The sequence below is a fragment of the Oncorhynchus keta genome, chromosome 17 (genome assembly GCF_023373465.1).
Source record: "Oncorhynchus keta strain PuntledgeMale-10-30-2019 chromosome 17, Oket_V2, whole genome shotgun sequence".
Taxonomy (NCBI): Eukaryota; Metazoa; Chordata; class Actinopteri; order Salmoniformes; family Salmonidae; genus Oncorhynchus; species Oncorhynchus keta.
The window spans coordinates 8,582,212-8,604,422 of NC_068437.1; the positions used below are offsets into that span (position 1 = coordinate 8,582,212).

At 44.4% G+C, this 22,211-nt stretch overlaps 1 protein-coding gene across 1 annotated transcript; it reads left to right on the forward strand.

Annotated features, from left to right (window-relative positions):
- Nucleotides 1-4,438: 4,438 nt before the first annotated feature.
- cln6b (CLN6 transmembrane ER protein b) lies at nt 4,439-20,084 on the forward strand. The gene is made up of 8 exons (XM_052467063.1): nt 4,439-4,674; nt 12,268-12,382; nt 12,790-12,888; nt 15,354-15,542; nt 16,068-16,123; nt 17,297-17,419; nt 18,453-18,581; nt 18,794-20,084. Exons 1-8 carry the CDS (start codon nt 4,613-4,615, stop codon nt 18,942-18,944), a joined length of 924 nt encoding a protein of 307 aa, XP_052323023.1. The 5' UTR covers nt 4,439-4,612; the 3' UTR covers nt 18,945-20,084.
- Nucleotides 20,085-22,211: the final 2,127 nt, after the last annotated feature.

A 22,211-nucleotide genomic window follows, 5' to 3' on the forward strand; every position in this document is an offset into this window, starting at 1 on the left:
CAGCCCTTGCCTCCCAGATAGCTGTGCCCCACTCTCGAGCCCGGCCAGTAAGGAGTGATATGACGTAAGCAACCCGAGCTCTCTCTCTTGAGTATGTGTTGGGTTGGAGAGAGAACACAATATCACACTGGGTGAGAAAAGAGCGGCACTCAGTGGGCTGCCCGGAGTAACAAGGTGGGTTATTAACCCTAGGTTCCGGAGACTCGGCAGACCAGGAAGTAACAGGTGGCACGAGACGAAGACTCTGGAACTGTCCAGAGAGGTCGGAAACCTGAGCAGCCAGGGTCTCAACGGCATGACGAGCAGCAGACAATTCCTGCTCGTGTCTGCCGAGCATGGCTCCCTGGATCTCGACGGCAGTGTTACGAGAATCCGTAGTCGCTGGGTCCATTCTTGGTCGGATCCTTCTGTTATGCAGATGAATGAGGACCCAAAAGCGACTTGGCGAAAACAGAGTCTTTATTCCAGTAAAGGATAAGAGCACTACTCCTGGACAATCAGAGCAGAAAACAAAACATAAAAACTTAAATCCACTCGTAGTGACGAGGACAGACTGGAGACTCGACCATTAACTGTAGGTTGCCTCGGGAAGGCACCGACCGTAGCGGACTCAGACACCTGCTCACACGCAGCATCTGAAGGAGACAAGACACGACAGGGCGAGACAAAGCCACAGCACAGCGAACATCATACAAGGATCCGACAAGGACAGAAGCGGAAAACAAGGGGAGAAATAGGGACTCTAATCAGAGGACAGAATAGGGGACAGGTGTGAAAAGACTAAATGAGTGAGTTAGGAGAATGAGGAACAGCTGGGAGCAGGAACGGAACATAGAGAGAGGAGAGAGAGGGAGGGGGAGAGAAAGGGATAGAAAAAGGGAACGAACCTAATAAGACCAGCAGGGGGAAACGAACAGAAGGGAAAGCATAATGACAAGACAATATAAGACAAAACATGACATGCATAGATACTGTTTTCGTGTTGTGCCTGTTTTCCCTTGCCCGACACTGTATTCTTCTCTGCTACAGTTCTGTCCGCTCTGACTCTGGTCCCGTCTGGTTGACGATGTCAACCTCGGAGCTTGCAAAGTCTTTTTGGTACAATGCTCACTAGTATACGAGCAACAGCCCTTCACTTACTCTAGCGAGAGGGCCAAGATTTCCTTCCTGATCGGCAGCCTCTGTGGAGCAGCGCTTTCCTGGGCCACGCGGTGTGGGAGAGACAGTCCCCAATCTGCTCCTTCTACTTCAGCTTCACAAAGGAGATAAGGAGAGTCTTTGACCACCGTGTCTGCAGTAAGGATGCCGCTAAGCGACTCCTGTCCATCAGTCAAGGCTCCCATAGTGTCTCTGAGATGGCAATCGAGTTTCGCACCCTCGCCACTGAGAGTGGCTGGAATGAGGAGGCCCTTCAGGGAGCATTTCAGTAAGCTCTCACTGAGACCATCAAGGACGAGTTGGTGTCCAGGGATGAGCTAGATGAACTCGAGGAGCTCATCTCTCTTGCCACCTGCATCGACAGCTGTCTCCATGAGCGTCGGAGGGAGAGGGCAGGTAGGGTTGCATGCCCCATCACGACATCTGCTTCTTTGCTTGGTTCTCCTCTGACTGCCTCCCTTCCCAAGTCTCTTCCAGAACCTGAACCCATGCCACTCGGCCGGGCCCGTCTCTTTCCTGAGGAGAGGCAGCGGCAAATCATCACTAGGAGCTGCCTATACTGTGGTCAGGTTGGTCACTTTGTCTCCACTCGTTCCCTGCGGCCAGCAAAAGGTATATTGTAACCAAATCGCCAGCCCATCTCCCCTTGCTAGACGGCACCCTTGTGTGGCAGAGCCAGGCTTTTCCTCTGCCTGCGCTTATTTGATTCGGGCACCGACGAGAGTTTCCTGGACCGAGGTGTCATTATCCAGTTGGGCCTGGATACTGTTCCACTCGATTCACCCCTTGATGCCAATGCTCTCAACGGACAGCTCCTCGCCCGTGTCTGAGAGAACTGTCCCTGTCATCCTGCGTCTCTCTGGGAATCACCAGGCAAGGATCAGTCTCCACATAATCGACTGCCCTCTCTTCCCTGGATCTTGACCATCCTTGGATAAAGCTGCACAATCCACAAATTGACTGGACCACCAGAAAGGTAACCACTTGGAGTTCATTTTGTCACTCAAATGATCTTTGTTCTGCACTTGCCCCTGCCTTGTCTGTGCCCCAGTCCTTTCCACAACCTCCGGACCTGTCATGAGTTCCTCTCTAGTATCACGATCTAGCTTCTGTGTTCAGCAAGCACCACGCCCTGTCGCTGCCGCCTCATCGGTCGTAGAACTGCGCAATTGACCTCCAGTCTGGAGTTCCTCTCCCCTGTAGCCTGTTGTATAACCTCTCTCGCCCTGAGCAGGAGGCGATGGAGGTGTACATCCAGGATTCCCTGGCTGTGGGACATACAGTATCAGGCCTTCTTCCTCTTCGGTTGGTCCTGGATTTGTCTTTGTAAAGAAAAAAGGATGGGATGCGGAGGTCGTGCATAGACTTCTGTGGGCTGAATAACATCACTGTGAAGAACAAGTATCCCTTGCCACTCATCAGCTCTGCTTTTGCCCCCCTCCATGGTGCCACGGTGTTCACCAAACTCGCCCTCTGGAATGCCTACCACCTTGTCCGCCAGTGGAAACCGGCGTTCAACACACCACTGAGTATTTGGTCATGCCTTTTGGTCTCACTCACGCCCCTGCTGTTTTCCAGAACCTAGTCAATGATGTACTGAGGGATGTGATTTGATGCTTCGTTTTTTTGTGTGGATGACATTTTGATTTTCTTTCTAAGGACTCTGAGGCTCACCAGCAACACGTTTTCTAATGGCTGTTGGAGAATAATCTTTTTGTTAAAGCTGAAAAATGTGAATTCCATGCTTCCTGTCTTTCCTGGGTTATATTATTGCACAGGGATGGTTACGTATGGATCCCGCCAAGGTCAGGGCAGTCAGAGTAGCCTGCACCCTTAAACCTGAAGCAGCTTCAGCATTTCCTGGGGTTTGCACATTTTTATAGATGATTCATCCGCAACCCCAGCCGTCTGGCAGCACCTCTCACCGCCACCTCCACTCCGTTCCACTGGACCCCTGAGGCAGAGGCAGCTTTCCTGGAACTCAAATGCCGCTTCACTTCCGCTACGATCCTCACCAAGCCAGACCGAGAACTCCAGTTCACCGTGGAGGTGGATGCCTCCGACACCGGGGTAGGTGCTGTTCTGTCTCCACGTTCCTCCCTGTGATCAGAAGCTCCACCCATGTGTATTCCTTTCCAGTAAGCTCTCATCTGCAGAGAAATTATGACATTAGTAACTGGGAACCCATGGCAGTGAAGCTAGCTCTTGAGGAATGGCGTCACTGGCTGGAGGGTTCTATTCTCCCCTTTGTCGTGTGGATGGACCACAAACCTGTCCTTCACTGGAAATGGTTAAAAAAACACTTCTTACCAAATAGCAATTTCTCAAGCAATACATTTACTAGGACTGTCTGGGAGTGGTCTGAGTGAATGCTAGCTGTTATTGGAAGAGGTCTGGCACTGTCTTTCTTATTGATGTAGCCCAGCGGTTAGCATGTCGGGCCAGTAATCGGTAAAGTTTGCTAGTTCAAATCCCCAAGCTGACAAGGAACCGTCTATCCATCTGCCCTCCAGTGTTGCTGTCCATAATGGCTGATCCATGACCCCACTCTCCGAGGGTTTCTCTGGAGGAGTGGGTTATGCAAAAAATAACATTTCCAATTGTAAATGTGTGAAACAGAACAACTATGAGCACCCACAATTTGACCTTAATATTATGAATGTCCCATTCACAGCCTGGATTCCACGACTCCCCTTTATAGTATAATCAGTATAATAGAGATGATATAGATATTATAATAATGCAGAGATAAAAGGTATAACAGAGATCATTTTACTGATCATTCTTGTACATGAGGGCACCTTGGTTTGATGGGAGCCGGCTATATATGTGTACCGGGCCGGCCTAAATTGCATCCTATCTGCTCTACTCTGCCAAAATCAGAGATTATGCCCCTGATAAAAAGGGGATGGGGGAAACAGATTAACGGTTAATCTGCAGGCTACTGAACCATTTCATTTCAATATCCCTTTAGACTCACACAGACTCATAGAACTGAAACACGCATTTCAAAATAGATTCACTCAGCCGAACTGTGTGATAATATTTCAGAACTCTCTTCAAGACACGGGCTAGACTTTGAGGGCAATAACAGCCTGTGTCAACTAATGCTGAGGAGAGGAACATTGTGTAAACTACTGGAGAGTGTGGGACTCCCATCTCGTCCAAGGCTATTATGTTACAGATTGTCACTGAGCCTGTCAATCTCTATTGTTGCGTTCACTTTGCAAGGAGAGCAGCGGTGAGCGAAAGAAGAGGTTTTGAGGTCGGCATTGTTATTCGGATCGTTGACTAGTCAATTATTCAACACAGATCTACAAATGGCTATTTCCTTTGTGAAATCTTATTTTAGCAACTAGTTCCTTGGGCCAAGTTTAAAGGGACCGGTGGCTGCCAAGTCGGGTCTGAAAGAAGTGATATCGAGGAGAATCTTCATGGTTCTGTTGGAAGGGGGATGCACGCGTCGATGCGGAAACGGCAGAGCTATGCTATGCAGTCGTCAACTTTTCTCTCTAGGTTTGAAAAACAACTTTTTAATATAGCATTTGAAAAACGTAATTTAAATAGCCATACCTAACCAACTCATATCCAATTGAATTGTCTGCCGTTTACTGGCCTTCCCTACCTTTCATATGCATGACCCCCTCACACCTTAAATGTTAATGTCAACATTACGATTATTAACAATTCCATAAGTAGACATATTAAAGCCTAATCATCACCATGTATCTGTAAATAATGCCATACGGTGCACTCTTAAAAAGTTAGAACCAATTAAGGTTCTTGAGAGCGATGCCATAATGGAACCATTTTAGGGTCTCTGAAGAACCATTACACGTGATGGTTCGTTAAAGAATCATACAAAAATCCCAAACCAGAAATGTTTTGGCCCTCCAGGACCAGATTTGAATAGCCCTGCTGTCAGGTTTTAAGCCTTATTTGCATATTTCCCAGGGTGCCTTTTGAGTGAATGTTAGTTACCAGTACCACCCATGACTGTTTGCTAGTGACAGAGATATGGTTGTTGCATTCATTCATTTTCAGTCCTGTGGCCTTCACCAAGTGAGAGCCTAACTGAATATGTTGTTATTCATTTTATTATTTTAAGGGTCTGATTCTGATCAGTGATAAGCACATGTAAATTAAAAACAATTCCCCTTTTATGCACTTTTCTCTATGGGTGTTCTGACCTTGAACCGAAGCATGAGGATAGCATGCTTTTCACCCTATTCGTTTGAGGTGGAAATCAAATAAATTAATGTCAGGTGGAGGTTTGTCTACAGATACACCATATTCTGACCTGGACTTAATTCACTAATAATTCCACCACCTTTAAACCTAAGGAAACCATGAATAAGGTCTAGCAAATCTACCGGTTCCAAGTGGAAAAAGCATCTACAGTATTTTTTTACAATAGAAATAACACAATTCTCCATGCACTGCAATTTAGAACTTGACTGTCTTAATGTATTAATGATAGGCTACCCCAACATTCTCTGTTTCCTACTTATATCACGTTAGATATTAGCCACCATCAATATCAGCCATCAGTAGGCCTAATAACCACGCATATTCAACTGCCAATGTACTGTTAGTATCCTTCAGTTGGTATAGCCTACATTATCATTTAATATAATTACATTGTTTAGTTTACCGTCATTTGCTTCCTTTGTAAACACTGTCATGGCCGCGTGGTTGTTGCTGAGGATCATCATTAACAGTTGATAATATTTAAAAAAGACAGGGAGGCTAATTAAATCGTTAAGGAGCGGAGATCCAAGCCTTAAGCCTTAACAGTTTTAACCCGACGCATGGCGCAATATTTGACTGTGTCATCACGCAGTTCCATGGTTAGTGGAGGCAATAGATGAGGGTATAGCCTACTTTTGTAACCTATCTTCCAACATTACCATGGGTTGAAGAACTGAATGTGGCAAATTTATGAATTAATAAAACCACCCTTTCCATTCTTTCGTGCTTAAATGCTTCCCTAAACCTAAATCATCCTAATTTTTTAGATAAAAAAAAAAAATCTACCAATTGGTGATGAAACAGATACGAATATGCATACTTGGCTTTCTTTCATTGATGCCTAATTACATTTACATTTAAGTCATTTAGCAGACGCTCTTATCCAGAGCGACTTACAAATTGGTCCATTCATCATCCGCTCATCAGTCCTGATTGGAGGAATGGTGAGTAACGAGCACAGGGGAAGAGATGGCATCACAGAGAGAGGGAGCCATGGGTAATGGCGGTACAGTGTTAGATGAGGGGAGTCGACAGGTTCTATCGTAGCAGAGACCATTTGATCTGTTCCTTGGCAGACTGCAGCACCTGTTCTGAACCCGTTCTCTCGATATATTCAAGTCTGTCGATGAAATTCAAATTTAAAAGGTCCACCGTATTTAAAGGGATGGCTTAATGTACTGAAACCCCTACTGAATAAAATCTCCTCGAGATAATCCTCCCACTTGCCGGCCAACAGATTTTCTGTGGTTGAATTAAATTTATTCAGAGTGCGCAAGGTACCCGCACCTTCAGAGGGCATTACGCGACTGAATAAAGTAAGGTTGAATACCAAATACTGTTACGTGCAAAGGAAAGGCGTGTGTAAGAAAGCTGGAATTGGGTCCTAAGACAATAAAATGTATATTTAATATTTATTTTGCGGACATAGTTTTACCCTAATACAATGGCCTAAAACTCATAGTTTTACAGGCCACATCGGGCCTGCAAGTTACGTTATGCTGGCTTGCAAAGTGATTGTAATTGTAATTCGTATTGGCATCCAGCCAGAGTGGGGATATCCAACATTTTTGAATTTTTATTCACCCACAACCTGCATTCAGAAGGTTTGCCAGGTTGGAAAAACAAAGATATGAGACTACCAGCTAACTTCCGGCGCCGACAGAGATGGCCTCCTCGCTTCGCGTTCCTAGGAAACTATGCAGTTTTTTGTTTTTTTACGTGTTATTTCTTACATTAGTACCCCAGGTCATCTTAGGTTTCATTACATACAGTCGAGAAGAACTACTGAATATAAGATCAGCGTCAACTCACCATCAGTACGACCAAGAATATGTTTTCCGCGACGCGGATCCTGTGTTCTGCCTTACAAACAGGACAACGGAATGGATCGCATGCAGCGACCCAAGAAAACGACTCCGAAAAAGAGGGAAACGTAGCGGTCTTCTGGTCAGACTCCGGACAAGGGCATATCGTGCACCACTACCCAGCATTCTTCTTGCCAATGTCCAGTCTCTTGACAACAAGGTTGCTGAAATCCGAGCAAGGGTATCATTCCAGAGGGACATCAGAGACTGCAACGTTCTCTGCTTCACAGAAACATGGCTTACTGGGAAGACGCTATCCGATGCGGTGCAGCCAACGGGTTTCTCCACGCATCGCGCCGACAGAAACAAACATCTTTCTGGTAAGACGAGTGGCGGGGGCGTATGCCTCATGACTAACGAGACATGGTGTGATGAAGGAAACATACAGGAACTCAAATCCTTCTGTTCACCTGATTTAGAATTCCTCACAATCAAATGTAGACCGCATTATCTTCCAAGAGAATTCTCTTCGATTATAATCACAGCCGTATATATATTCCCCCCCAAGCAGACACATCGATGGCTCTGAACGAACTTTATTTAACTCTTTGCAAACTGGAAACCATTTATCCGGAGGCTGCATTCATTGTAGCTGGGGATTTTAACAAAGCTAATCTGAAAACAAGACTCCCTAAATTTTATCAGCATATCGATTGCGCAACCAGGGGTGGAAAAACCTTGGATCATTGTTACTCTAACTTCCGCGACGCATATAAGGCCCTGCCCCGCCCCCCTTTCGGAAAAGCTGACCACGACTCCATTTTGTTGATCCCTGCCTACAGGCAGAAACTTAAACAAGAGGCTCCCACGCTGAGGTCTGTCCAACGCTGGTCAGACCAAGCTGACTCCACACTCCAAGACTGCTTCCATCACGTGGACTGGGACATGTTTCGTATTGCGTCAGATAAAAATATTGACGAATACGCTGATTCGGTGTGCGAGTTCATTAGAACGTGCGTTGAAGATGTCTTTCCCATAGCAACGATAAAAACATTCCCTAACCAGAAACCGTGGATTGATGGCAGCATTCGCGTGAAACTGAAAGCGCGAACCACTGCTTTTAATCAGGGCAAGGTGTCTGGCAACATGACCGAATAAAAACAATGCAGCTATTCCCTCCGCAAGGCTATCAAACAAGCTAAGCGTCAGTACAGAGACAAAGTAGAATCTCAATTCAACGGCTCAGACACAAGAGGCATGTGGCAGGGTCTACAGTCAATCACGGACTAAAAGAAGAAACCCAGCCCAGTCACGGACCAGGATGTCTTGCTCCCAGGCAGACTAAATAACTTTTTGCCCACTTTGAGGACAATACAGTGCCACTGACACGGCCTGCAACGAAAACATGCGGTCTCTCCTTCACTGCAGCCGAGGTGAGTAAGACATTTAAACGTGTTAACCCTCGCAAGGCTGCAGGCCCAGACGGCATCCCCAGCCGCGCCCTCAGAGCATGCGCAGACCAGCTGGCCGGTGTGTTTACGGACATATTCAATCAATCCCTATACCAGTCTGCTGTTCCCACATGCTTCAAGAGGGCCACCATTGTTCCTGTTCCCAAGAAAGCTAAGGTAACTGAGCTAAACGACTACCGCCCCGTAGCACTCACTTCCGTCATCATGAAGTGCTTTGAGAGACTAGTCAAGGACCATATCACCTCCACCCTACCTGACAACCTAGACCCACTCCAATTTGCTTACCGCCCAAATAGGTCCACAGACGATGCAATCTCAACCACACTGCACACTGCCCTAACCCACCTGGACAAGAGGAATACCTATGTGAGAATGCTGTTCATCGACTACAGCTCGGCATTCAACACCATAGTACCCTCCAAGCTCGTCATCAAGCTCGAGACCCTGGGTCTCGATCCCGCCCTGTGCAACTGAGTACTGGACTTCCTGACGGGCCGCCCCCAGGTGGTGAGGGTAGGCAATAACATCTCCTCCCGCTGATCCTCAACACGGGGCCCCACAAGGGTGCATTCTGAGCCCTCTCCTGTACTCCCTGTTCACCCACGACTGCGTGGCCACGCACGCCTCCAACTCAATCATCAAGTTTGCGGACGACACAACAGTGGTAGGCTTGATTACCAACAACGACGAGACGGCCTACAGGGAGGAGGTGAGGGCCCTCGGAGTGTGGTGTCAGGAAAATAACCTCACACTCAACGTCAACAAAACTAAGGAGATGATTGTGGACTTCAGGAAACAGCAGAGGGAACACCCCCTATCCACATCGATGGAACAGTAGTGGAGAGGGTAGCAAGTTTTAAGTTCCTCGGCATACACATCACAGACAAACTGAATTGGTCCACTCACACTGACAGCGTCGTGAAGAAGGCGCAGCAGCACCTCTTCAACCTCAGGAGGCTGAAGAAATTCGGCTTGTCTCCAAAAGCACTCACAAACTTCTACAGATGCACAATCGAGAGCATCCTGGCGGGCTGTATCACCGCCTGGTACGGCAACTGCTCCGCCCTCAACCGTAAGGCTCTCCAGAGGGTAGTGAGGTCTGCACAACGCATCACCGGGGGCAAACTACCTGCCCTCCAGGACACCTACACCACCCGATGTTACAGGAAGGTCATAAAGATCATCAAGGACATCAACCACCCGAACCACTGCCTGTTCACCCCGCTATCATCCAGAAGGCGAGGTCAGTACAGGTGCATCAAAGCTGGGACCGAGAGACTGAAAAACAGCTTCTATCTCAAGGCCATCAGACTGTTAAACAGCCACCACTAACATTGAGTGGCTGCTGCCAACACACTGTCATTGACACTGACCCAACTCCAGCCCCTTTAATAATGGGAATTGATGGGAAAGTATGTAAATATATCACTAGCCACTTTAAACAATGCTACCTTATATAATGTTACTTAACCTACATTATTCATCTCATATGCATACGTATATACTGTACTCTACATCATCGACTGCATCCTTATGTAATACATGTATCACTAGCCACTTTAACTATGCCACTTTGTTTACTTTGTCTACATACTCATCTCATATGTATATACTGTACTCGATACCATCTACTGTATGCTGCTCTGTACCATCACTCATTCATATATCCTTATGTACATATTCTTTATCCCCTTACACTGTGTATAAGACAGTAGTTTTGTAATTGTTAGTTAGATTACTTGTTGGTTATCACTGCATTGTCGGAACTAGAAGCACAAGCATTTCGCTACACTCGCATTAACATCTGCTAACCATGTGTATGTGACAAATAAAATTTGATTTGATTTGACCTTAAACATCTAACTGGAACAACCATTTCAGTAACGGGTGCAATACGACCAAGTAGGAGATTGGAATAGTTTAGAAAAATGTATGAAACAAGATATTGAAACAAACTATTCTTAGAATCAACCTGCAATAGAGCTTGCTGGGAAATATATTTAATGATGGGTCTGGTTTTGGTTAAACTCTGGTGTCAATAACCAGAGTTTAACCAAAACCACACCCATCATTATCATATTTCCCTGGGGTTATTTTACACTGAGTGTTAATTTAACTCCTGAATCAACACTAGAAATGTTACACTGAAAAATCAACACAAGTTGACACTGGCCAATTTTCTGAGTGATATGAAAGTGACACATCTGCAGGCTTCCATACATTTCAAGAACCTTTTAGAATTATGAAGAATCGTAGATGCCATGTCAAGAACCCCACACTTCACAAATGTTGTTTTTTGGGGCAAGAGTTCTCCAAGGAACCTTAAGAGCTGAGGAATAACCATTTAAGAACCTTTCTTCTTGTATGTGTATTTTCATACATTATCTAACCAAGGTATAGTTCCCCTATTGTGCATGCTGCAAGTAAGTGCTCAAATGCCCATTACCAGGCGTTTCCTTTCCTTCTGTGGGATTAACAGGGTCAGTCCCCATGAGTGAATGTGTCACATTAGTCTGAAATATAGCCCACAGAAAGGTGATACTATGGCCTGCCAAGTGCAGCTGCTGCCTCTCCTCTCTTAGCTCCACTCAGGAGTACTGACCTTATGAAACCAGCGTGCAGGAGGAGCTTGTTCTGTCGGGATTTGAAAGAGACAAATCGGATGAGATTAGAGTTGATTTTCCAGGCCGTGCCAGGATTGGGAAAGGGAAGAGGTCCTCTCTGCCACAGGATCAGGACAGGCACTCATGTGTCACCCCAACCACTGCTGATGCTCCACATAGTGTGCACAGAGGCTCCCATAATCCGACTTCCAACACAGGCAGCTGAATGGAAGCTAAGGCCAAATGTTGTTCTGCTAGGGAATGTGTGGAGCCAGCAGTGGATCTCTCTCTCTTTCAACTGCATGTGTCTTGTTTAATGACCAAATAAAGACAAACTTGAGAGAGATGACAGCAGCGTTGTTGTTTTGTTCTTTTGTTGGCCTTGTTAATGTTGGGGCCAGGAGGAACAGCTGGGATTCAAAAGTGCCAGAAGATGGTCTGATGTGTAAAGCCTGTGCAGACCTACTGCTTAAGACTGTAGAGGAGGCATGCCACCCAACCCTGTGTATCCACCCTCAGGACTCTGTCTTTGAACACACATATCTCCTTTCCAACAACCTGACTCTGCCTGTTGAGGTTCCTACTCTTTCAACACTGTCTCTTTTATTTATTTTACCTTTATTTAACTAGGCAAGTAGGTTAAGAACAAATTCTTATTTTCAATGACGGCCTAGAAACAGTGGGTTAACTGCCCGTTCAGGGGCAGAACGACAGATTCGTACCTTGTCAGCTCAAGGGCTTGAACTTGCAACCTTCCGGTTTCTAGTCCAACTCTCTAACCACTAGGCCACCCTGCCGCCCCTGCTGCTCTGAACTATACATACTTTGTTTAACCAACAAAAACATATTAGGGACCGAATGCACCCTGCAGAGAGTAAAGCCTAGCTTCAGGGTTTTTATTGATGTCAATGCAAAGTCGGAGCACATAATCCTTTTAACTTTAATAATGAGCTTATTTGTCCTCCTAACACACAACAGGCATGGGTCCAGAGACATGGACTCATCTCTGCTGAAGCCCAAGTTCCACCTGGACCTGTGGGTCAGTTTCACCATCCAGAACTGGCTGCTGGACTTCGGGAGGCCCATTGTCATGGTGAGTGAAATAAAAATAAAAAGTATTATTGACTTGAATGGCAATGTCCGGTCTAGTAATTCTATTTATATGACTACAACTCAATTGGTTGTCGGAGGTTGTGCAGTAGCACTTTCATAATATGGCCTATTCCATCTTAAACGTCCAGACGGGTTCTAAAACAGTATCTGGTCACAATGAGTGGTGTATGGTAACTTTGACACACAAAAAAAGAACTACAGGTACCTAGTATCAAATGTCAAGTAATGGTGTTTTTTTCAACAACACCCCAGAAACCACAGTAATTATTAGGTCATTGTAACAATTACCATACTACCATGTCGTTTCTGAGTATATTCAATGCTTATTACATGTCCCTGTTGTGTATTGTTTTCCCCTCCTCTAACTGATGAACTGTATCTCTTCAGATCATCCTCCCTCTAGAGTGGTTCCCCCTGAACAGACCCAGTGCTGGGGACTACTTCCACATGGCTTACAACATCATCACACCCTTCCTGCTTCTCAAGGTAACCAATCATGGCACACAGAGACAGGGTGGTGTTCATTAGACACACCATAGCGATACGTTTCAAAACTGATACAAAAACAAGTGTTTCTTGTTGGACAAGTCCGGGTAGTACATTCCTGTTCTAGTTAGTTTTCTTCCTCTTGGTGCCTAATGAACACAAGGCACGACAACCCAGTTGAATGCTACATGATGAGGGCACGCTGCTGTCCCTCCAACATTGGCTTCTCTGCAGGCACTCTGGCAGTTTATAAGGGACACTTTGAAGGCATTGACATTAACTTGCTAAAGCAGATGCCAGCTCCACTCAGCCAGGCCAGTAACGGGAAGGTCAGACGGTCGTTTACTCGTTAAATGGAACATCACGCTCTCTGTAGCCAATGTGTGTAAGACCTTTAAACAGGTCAACATTCACAAGGCCGCAGGGCCAGACGGATTACCAGGATGTGCACTCAGAGCATGCGCTGACCAACTGGTAAGGTAAGTGTCTTCACTGACATTTTCAAACTCAGACTACAGACTGAGTCTGTAATAGCTACATGTTTCAAGCACCATATTCCCTGTGCCCAAGAACGCCAAGGTAATTTGCTTAAATGACTAACGACCCGTAGCACTCATGTCTGAGACATGAAGTGCTTTGAAAGGCTGGTCATGGCTCACATCAACACCCTCATCTGAGAAACCCTAGACCCACCCAAAGTTGCATACCGCCCCAAAAGCTCCACACATGACACAATCTCTATTTCACCCCACATGGCCCTTTTTTTTACCCTTTATTTAACTAGGCAAGTCAGTTAAGAACAAATTCTTATTTTCAATGACGGCCTAGGAACAGTGGGTTAACTGCCTGTTCAGGGGCAGAACGACAGATTTGTACCTTGTCAGCTCGGGGATATCGAACTTGGAACCTTTCGGTTACTAGTCCAACGCTCTAACCACTAGGCTACCCTGCCGCCTAATCAAAAGGAACACCTACGTGGGAATGCTGTTCATTGACTACAGTTCAGCATTCAACACCATAGTGCCCTCAAAGCTCATCAATATGCTAAGGACTCTGGGACTAAACACCTCCATCTACAACTGGATCCTGGACTTCCTGACGGGCCACCCCCAGGTGGTAAGGGTAGGCAACAACACATCTGCCACGCTGATCCTCAACAAGGGGCACCTCAGAGGGATGCATGCTCAGTCCTGTACTCCCTGTTTACCCATGACTGTGTGGCCAAGAACGACTCCAACACCATCATTAAGTTAGCCGACGACATAACAGTGGTAGGCCTGATCGCCGACAATGATGAGATAGCCTATAGGGAGGAGGTCAGAAACCTGGCAGTGTAGTGCCAGATCAACAACCTCTCCCTCAACGTGATCAAAACAAAGGAGCTGATTCGTGGATTACAGGAAAAGAAGGGCTGGGCACATCCCCATTCACATCAACGGGGCTGTAGTGGACCGGGTCAAGAGCTGGTGTTAACATCACCAACAAACTATTATGGTCCAAACACACCAAGACAGTCATGAAGAGGGCAAGACAATGCCTATTCCCCCTCAGGAGGGCAAGACAACTATTCCCCTTCAGAAGATTTGGCATGGGTCCTCAGTTCCTCAAAAAGTTCTTCAGCTGCACAATCGATGACTGGTTGCATCAACACCTGGTATGGTAACTGCTCGGCATCCGACCGCAAGGCGCTTCAAAGGGTAGTGCGAATGGCCCAGTTCATCACTGGGTCCAAGCTTCCTGTCATCCAGGACCTCTATACCTGGCGGTGTCAGAGGAAGGCCCTAAAAATTGTCAGACTCCAGCCACCCCAGTCATAGACTGTTCTCTCTACTACCACACGGCAAGCAGTACTGGAGTGCCAAGTCTGGGACCAAAAAGCACCTGAATAGCTTCAACCCTCAAGCCATAAGACTGCTGAACACTTAATCAAATGGCTACTCTGACTATTTTTATTGACCCTCTTTTTTGTAACGCTGCTGCTACTCGCTGTTTATTATCTATGCATAGTCACTTTACCCGTACCTACATTACATGTGTATATATGACCTCAGTTACCTCGACTAACCCGTACTCCCGCACATTGACTTGGTACCAGTACCCCCTGTAAAATATATAGCCTCGTTATTGTTATTTTACTGTGTTACTTTTTTTGTTGCTTTAGTTTATATAGCAAATATTTTCTTACTCTATATTGATGGTTAAGGGCTTGTAAGTAAGGATTTCACTGTAAGGTCTAGCTAGAACTGTTGTATTCAGCGCATGAGACAAATACAATTTGATTTGTCCTGTCTCAGATAAAACCCATTCACACGTTGGACTGAGGAAGCTGAAAGATCATAGCTGTCAAGTTGAACAGAGAACGTAACCTTTATGTCCCTGCTGGCCTGCCATCTCCAACTAACCCCCCTGTTGAAATTGTCCCCAGAAGGAATTTCACTGCCCAATTCTCTCCCATCCCTCTCTAGTTGATCGAGCGTAGCCCCAAGACCCTGCCCCACGCCGCCGTGTACCTGTGCATCATCACCTTTGTGATGGGTGCCAGCATTCACCTGGTGGGTGACTCCATTAACCATCGCCTCCTGTTGAGTGGTTACCAGCTCCACTTGTCTGTCAGAGAGAACCCCATCATCAAGAACCTCCAGCCTGCCTCTCTGGTACTCCACCATGACACCCTTTATACCTCTCTCATACTCAGGAGCACTTGTCTTGACCAGCGGGCAAGCTGGTTTTAATTACATCTTTACAACCAGTTTAAGGCTTATGTGGAATTTTGTAATTTCAATCAGTTTTTCCAGGATGTTATTACAAGGTTGTAACAAAGTAGTTTCATCCAGTTTTGCCGTAAACCGCTGGGTGGAGAAAATGAGTGTCCTCCCCACCCTTACCCCACACAATAACAAACCCGTATCTGCCTACTACATTGTGCATAGTCAATAACACTGTGAAAGCTGAATGTAAAAGCTGTGAAAGTCAAGGACTGCCATACTCCGCTGAATACTGTGTGTAACTGCTATACTTATACTGTGTGTAACTTTTTACATTGTTTTTGCTTATTGGATAGGCTTCTTTTTGTTTAAAGACCAAACATGACATTGTAGTACTCATTAGCATGATTTGATTGGATTCTATTTTGGTAACAGCAGAAATGCTATACCTTTACTGTCCTCTTCTTCCCACAGATAGATTCCTTTGAGCTACTTTACTATTATGATGAAAAGCTTGGCCATTCTATGTGGTAAGGAGCATGTTTGCTCAAAACTACACTACCGTTCAAAAGTTTGGGGTCACTTAGAGGTGTCCTTTTTTTTTAAAGAAGAGCACATTCATTGTCCATTAAAATAACATCAAATTGATCACAAATACAGTGTAGACATTGTTAATGTTGTAAATGGCTATTGTAGCTTGAAACGGCATATTTTTTTTTATGGAATATCTTCATAGGCGTACAGAGGCCCATTATCAGCAACCATCACTCCGGTGTTCCAATGGCACGGTGTGTTAGCTAATCCAAGTTGATCATTTTAAAAGGCTAATTGATCATTAGAAAACCCTTTTGTAATTATGTTAGCACAGCTGAAAACTGTTGTTCTGATTAAAGAAGCAATAAAACTGGCCTTCTTTAGACTAGTTGAGTATCTGGAGCATCAGCTTTTGTGGGTTCGATCACAGGCTCAAAATGGCCAGAAACAAAACTTTCTTCTGAAACTCATCAGTTTATTCTTGTTCTATTCCATGCGAGAAATTGCCAAGAAATGGAAGATCTTGTACAACGCTGTGTACTACTCCCTTTACAGAACAGCGCAAACTGGCTCTAACCAGAATAGAAAAAGGAGTGAGCAAGAGGACAAGTACATTAGAGTGTCGAGTTTAAGAAACAGACACCTCACAAGTCCTCAACTGGCAGCTTCATTAAATAGTACCCGCAAAACACCAGTCTCAACATCAACAGTGAAAAGGTGACTCTGGGATGCTGGCCTTATTCCTTAAGAAATCTGCCGTTTCCAGCTACAATAGTGATTTACAACCTTAACAATGTCTACACTGTATTTCTGAACAATTTGATGTTATTTTAATGGACAAAAATGTGATTTTCTTTCAAAAACAAGGACATTTCTAAGTGACCCCAAACTTTTGAACAGTAGTGTATCTTTACTTTACTGTACTGTACTGAATGACTGAATCAGATGAAAAAGGTCATTTCACCTTGCCCATAGCTATACATGAATTTATACCATTCAAACTGTGAATGTCATATGAGATTACATCTACATGAAGACTGTCATAGATACATTGACATGATGTGCAGTGTTTGCAGCTTACCAGCATTTTAATCACTTTCAATTATTTAATCTTCCCTGGGAAAAACACAACATGATTGAAAATGTGGCTTTTTTCTTCTCTTCCACAGGTATGGTCCCTTCTTCCTCATCCTCTTTCTCTACTTCACTGGTTGCTTCACACACATCAAGGAGGAGAAGAGGATGCCGCTCGCTGCTTGGTTTCTTCTCGCTCCCAGCGCCGTCTACTATTGGTCAGCCTCTTTAGTGACACATCATACTATCACAGCCTGTAATGCTAGAATGTTTGTTTTGTTTCTGTCCGAATCCACTGTGATTGAACACAATGACTTAGCCCTGGGCAAAGGGCAGGACACGTCAGTGTATCGTGTGTGTTTGTGAGGGAGGGAGGGAGGGAGCGAAGGATGCACCGTATGTTCTGATTCCAATGGGCTCTTGTCCATTTTTCACCACAGCAAAACTGACTTCCTGAGACTTGCCCTCTATCTGTAGAGTTCTTTATGGGCTGCGTTCACAAGGTCACACAGGTGGTGCAGAGTTACAGTATTTCCCTTCAGAGGTCTCCTTAATGCTACTAAAATGTAACATGATGGAAGAGTTATCAGGTCAAATAAAAGGCACTGAATGTTTTTAGGCAACATTTTGAATGGCTTTTTATCCTTTATGTCAACTGTATGGGATTGTTCCGCAGTCACAGATTACGCCTAGTCCTCGACTAAAAAGCAAGCTCAGTGGAGAATCTCTATTGAAAGTACTTTTTAGTGCTAGGCTTAATATGTGTTGAGGAAACCTCCCCTATGTGTGAATATGAAATGTAGGAGTTGACAGGAAAGGATTTCATTCATTGTTTCCGAAGTAGTTTGATACTTTGGGTCAATTTCAATGAACGAGGCAAAGAGAGAGTATGGCACGATCCCAAATCGACCTGTAGACTTGTGGAGATCTGAGAGGATTTGACCGGTGTAAGCAATATAATAATAGATCCACCGTGCACTCTGATAGGATAGGTGGAAATGTCCCCATGCTGATATCAATTAAACATTCTCAGATCTCTACAAGTGCATTGATCTTAGGGTATCGGTGTCAATTGAGACAGATACCAAAAAGGCAGCAGCATAAGACCACCTCCTCCATCCAGGTACCTTGACTGCGTCATGTTCAAGGTGCCAAGTGGAAGAAAACTGTGTAACAGGGAGGGGACTTAAGTAACCCAATTTTTGTCATCTATCACATGTGCTAAATTGAACACAGCTCTACTCTGTACAGGTACCTGATCACAGAGGGCCAGATCTTCATCCTCTTCATCTTCACCTTCTTCGCCATGACGGCCACAGTGATGCACCAGAAACGTAAAGGCTTTGTCCCTGATAGCAATGGGCTCTTCCTGCTCTACAGGTATAATAATGATACTGTTTCCTACATTGTTTGTTCCTTGTTTTTCTTTAAGAATATTTGGGGCGATTTCCCGGACACAGATTAAGCCTAGTCCTAGGCTAAAACCCATGGACTAGGACTAGGATTAATCCGTGTCTGAGAAACCACCCCTTTATTTAAAGTGAATTGAGACCTGAGCAAAATGCATTTTAAAATAAACTTGAATTTGACAGTTTCTCCATCGCCCTGGGTCTGGTCAGCATCTGGGTGGCTTGTCTCTGGAGCGACCAGGTCCTCCGCAAGAAATACCGCGGTGTCATCTACATACCGGAGCCTTGGGCCTTCTACACTCTGCACATCAGAGACAAGGGGGCATCAGCTTGAGCAAGGCGAATTGCAGAATCGGTCATCTTGATCACATAATGAGTAGCTACTTTGGATGCAGGTGCACAGCAGAGACAATCAGCGTGTTGGACGGAATCAGTTTGAGCAAGCGAGGCACAGAATCACTTATCTTGATCACCCATAATATAATGAGTAGCTATCTGGGATGCGAGGTGATTTGCAGATTTTTCCCATTCCCGACTGCAATGCAGTCGATCTCCAACACGCACAATCACTAGCTGCTCAAATGACTCACTCTAGTCATGTGTGCTGGGAGGAAAAGAAAGAGGGATAGAGCACGAGTTTACCTAGTATGCAACAAAAGTACAAAAGTAAGAGATGTTAGGGGGAACTGTACTCTTGGGACTGTGTCAAGAACTTGAATTATCTCCGAAGTGAAGTAACTTTTTTTTTTACTAAGGTTTAAGTTACCTAAGATAAATTAACTTGATTGCGTATGCAGATACAGATATGAAATTCCTCCATTGCTTATTTTTTACAGAGAACTGATGTGGTGTAATCAATGCAAGCCCTGTTGATTGTGTCATATGTCTCAGAACAGTAGAGCTCAGAACAGTGGAGCTGAGCCAGCACCATCTGGCAACACTGAATGGAGACTGGAGAAACTGAATGTATGATTCTCCTGGGATTCCTGCAGAGATGCTTTTCGATCACACACACTCACCAGGGTTGGGGTCGATTTCATGTTGGTGTCAATTCCATTTCCAGTCAATTCAGGAAGTACACTGATTTTCCTTGTTGAAAAGCTACGGAATAGAATTGACCCAAACTCGGTCACTCACTCTATACCCTTTATCAGGATTGAAAAGATCATTATAGTTTTATCAATGTTCAGAAGCAGATTTGATGTAGTTCCTTGGATGATATGAAGTCATCTTAGCTTTTATTATGATGTGCACCACCAACACTGTGAGGAAATTTTAGCTGACAATGTTTTATTATGGCTTGACTCATTTAAGATATTTTTTCAATGTCTACCTTTATCTTTTCCACCTTGTTTCATACTGTGTTCTTGTAGAATGTAAAGGTACACTCAGCTAAATGACAGCACCAGAGATGAGCGAGATGCAACACTTTGCTCTCACACAGTCACACACAGTATCTGCGCATGTGCACGGATTCAGTTCACACTGTTCACAGTGTGGTAGCCTGGGCACCAAAACAGCCAAAGTTGAGTCTCATCGCTTTTAGTTGTTTGCAGAAATTGACCCACTATGCTGTTTCATTTCTGCATCTACATCATATCGCTGAGTCTACCTTTAAGAGAGGAAAATATTGCCTAATTATTTTCCTATATTCCAATGTACATATTCTATACTGTCCTTGTCCAAACTATTGTTGTAGCCTATATAAAGCCATAAATAATGAATTATGTTTAGTTTGTGTTGTATGCTCACTCACACAAGTACAGATTGTAAGGTCTGAAATGTCCCAATGCGGCAAACTCAAACTGTTAGACATAGCTGTTATTATAACCTGGGTGGTTTGAGCCCTGAATGCTGATTGGCTGACAGCTGTGGTATATCAGAACGTATACCACGGGTATGACAAAACATTTATTGGTAACCAGTTCATAATAGCAATAAGGCAACTCTGGCGTTTGTGGTATATGGCCAATATACCACGGCTAAGGGCTGTATCCAGGCACTCTGCGTTGCGTTGTGCTTAAGAACAGCCCTTAGCCGCAGTATATTGACCATATTCTTTTACGTTGTTTGTCATCTTATCTCCGAATTGAATGTGCACAGCCGGCAAGACTCTCATTTCCCCCATGGACCGGCTCGTAAATAAAGCATCCACCATTCAGGCTACAATGGCATCAGTTTCCTCCTTAAATCAATTTAATGGCTTGTCTATGGAAAGAAACAGAAAATATGTATACTGTCTTAATAAAACACAATTTTCCACCACTATGCTAGAGTGGCTAATGCTACACAGGGATGTTGCTTACCACATTCAGCCAATGATGTTGCAGCAGTCTGTTTTCACCCCTGGTCTAAAAAAATAAAGGTGGTGCTTACTAGTCAGAAGTTGGATCAAAGATAACCTTGAAAGTTCCATATAAATGCTTTTTTATTTTTTATCTACAATTATTTTAAATTAGAAATTGAACATAGCAGTGTTTTGGAGGAGAGTGACTGCTATTTCATCTCTCATGATTTTAACATCTTTGTCCGTATTTGAAAAGACAATCAAGTCCTCCTTCAGAACACATTCAGCAAACTGGGGGGAAAAAATGGTTTCCCCAACAAAATTGTTACACTTAAGATTCAAATTCGCAAGTATACAATGACACAGCTAAAATATAACTTGACAGTTATGTTTAGCCTTTTAGTCAGTATACTTTCAGTAGGTTAATTGTACATTACTTATACTCTCATACTTACTTTCAAGGCAAAGAACCCACAAGAAGTAACATCTTGTTGGCAAGGTACCACACACCCATCTGGAGATATTACACCACTTCTCTCTTAGGAATGATCTGCACATATATGTTAATAAAAGTACAACATTTTGAAACACTTTCTTGATTACAATATAGAGATTAATAACAGAGGGGAATCTGAGAATACAGGGATTCCAGCAGGGTGTGAGTTGAAGTAGTCAAATCTGGAGCTGACAAAGCTCTGATTTAGCATATTATGGGATGGTGTGTAGTGTGGAGGAAGAAGCAGAACATTCAGGTTAGGGCAGGAATGTAAATGACGTGATCATCTCGGATTATCTAACATCTGAGAATGGGCAGGCATTCCCTCGAAAGAAGAGCATCTTCGTCTGGCTGATTATGTGCTGTCAACCAGGTGGAAATGTCACCTGCATATCTGATGTAGGAAAAGAGACGAGTTGAGTGTCCTGTGAATATGTATATGTACGTGTGTGTGTGTGGGGGGGGGGATGTATTCACCCCCCTTGGCATTTTTCCTATTTAGTTGCCTTACAACCTGGAATTAAAATAGATTTTTGGGGGTTCGTATCATTTGATTTAAACAACATGCCTACCACTCTGAAGATGCTAAATAAAAAATGTTGTGAAACAAACAAGAAATAAGACAAACCCCCCTCCTGGGGTATGTCTCTATAAGCTTGGCACATCTAGCCACTGGGATTTTTGCCCATTATTCAAGGAAAAACTGCTCCAGCTCCTTCCAGTTGGATGGGTTCCACAATCTTTAAGCAATCTTTAAGTCATACCACAGATTCTTAAATGGATTGAGATCTGAGCTTTGACTCGGCCATTCCACGATA

What these genes read in the sequence shown, in the direction of transcription:
- cln6b (XM_052467063.1), top strand. Translation starts at nt 4,613, where the DNA reads ATGCACGCGTCGATGCGGAAACGGCAGAGCTATGCTATGCAGTCGTCA. An exon ending in TCGTCAACTTTTCTCTCTAG is followed by an intron (nt 4,675 to 12,267) that starts GTTTGAAAAACA and finishes AACACACAACAG; the next exon opens with GCATGGGTCCAGAGACATGG. An exon ending in ACCTCCAGCCTGCCTCTCTG is followed by an intron (nt 15,543 to 16,067) that starts GTACTCCACCAT and finishes TTCTTCCCACAG; the next exon opens with ATAGATTCCTTTGAGCTACT.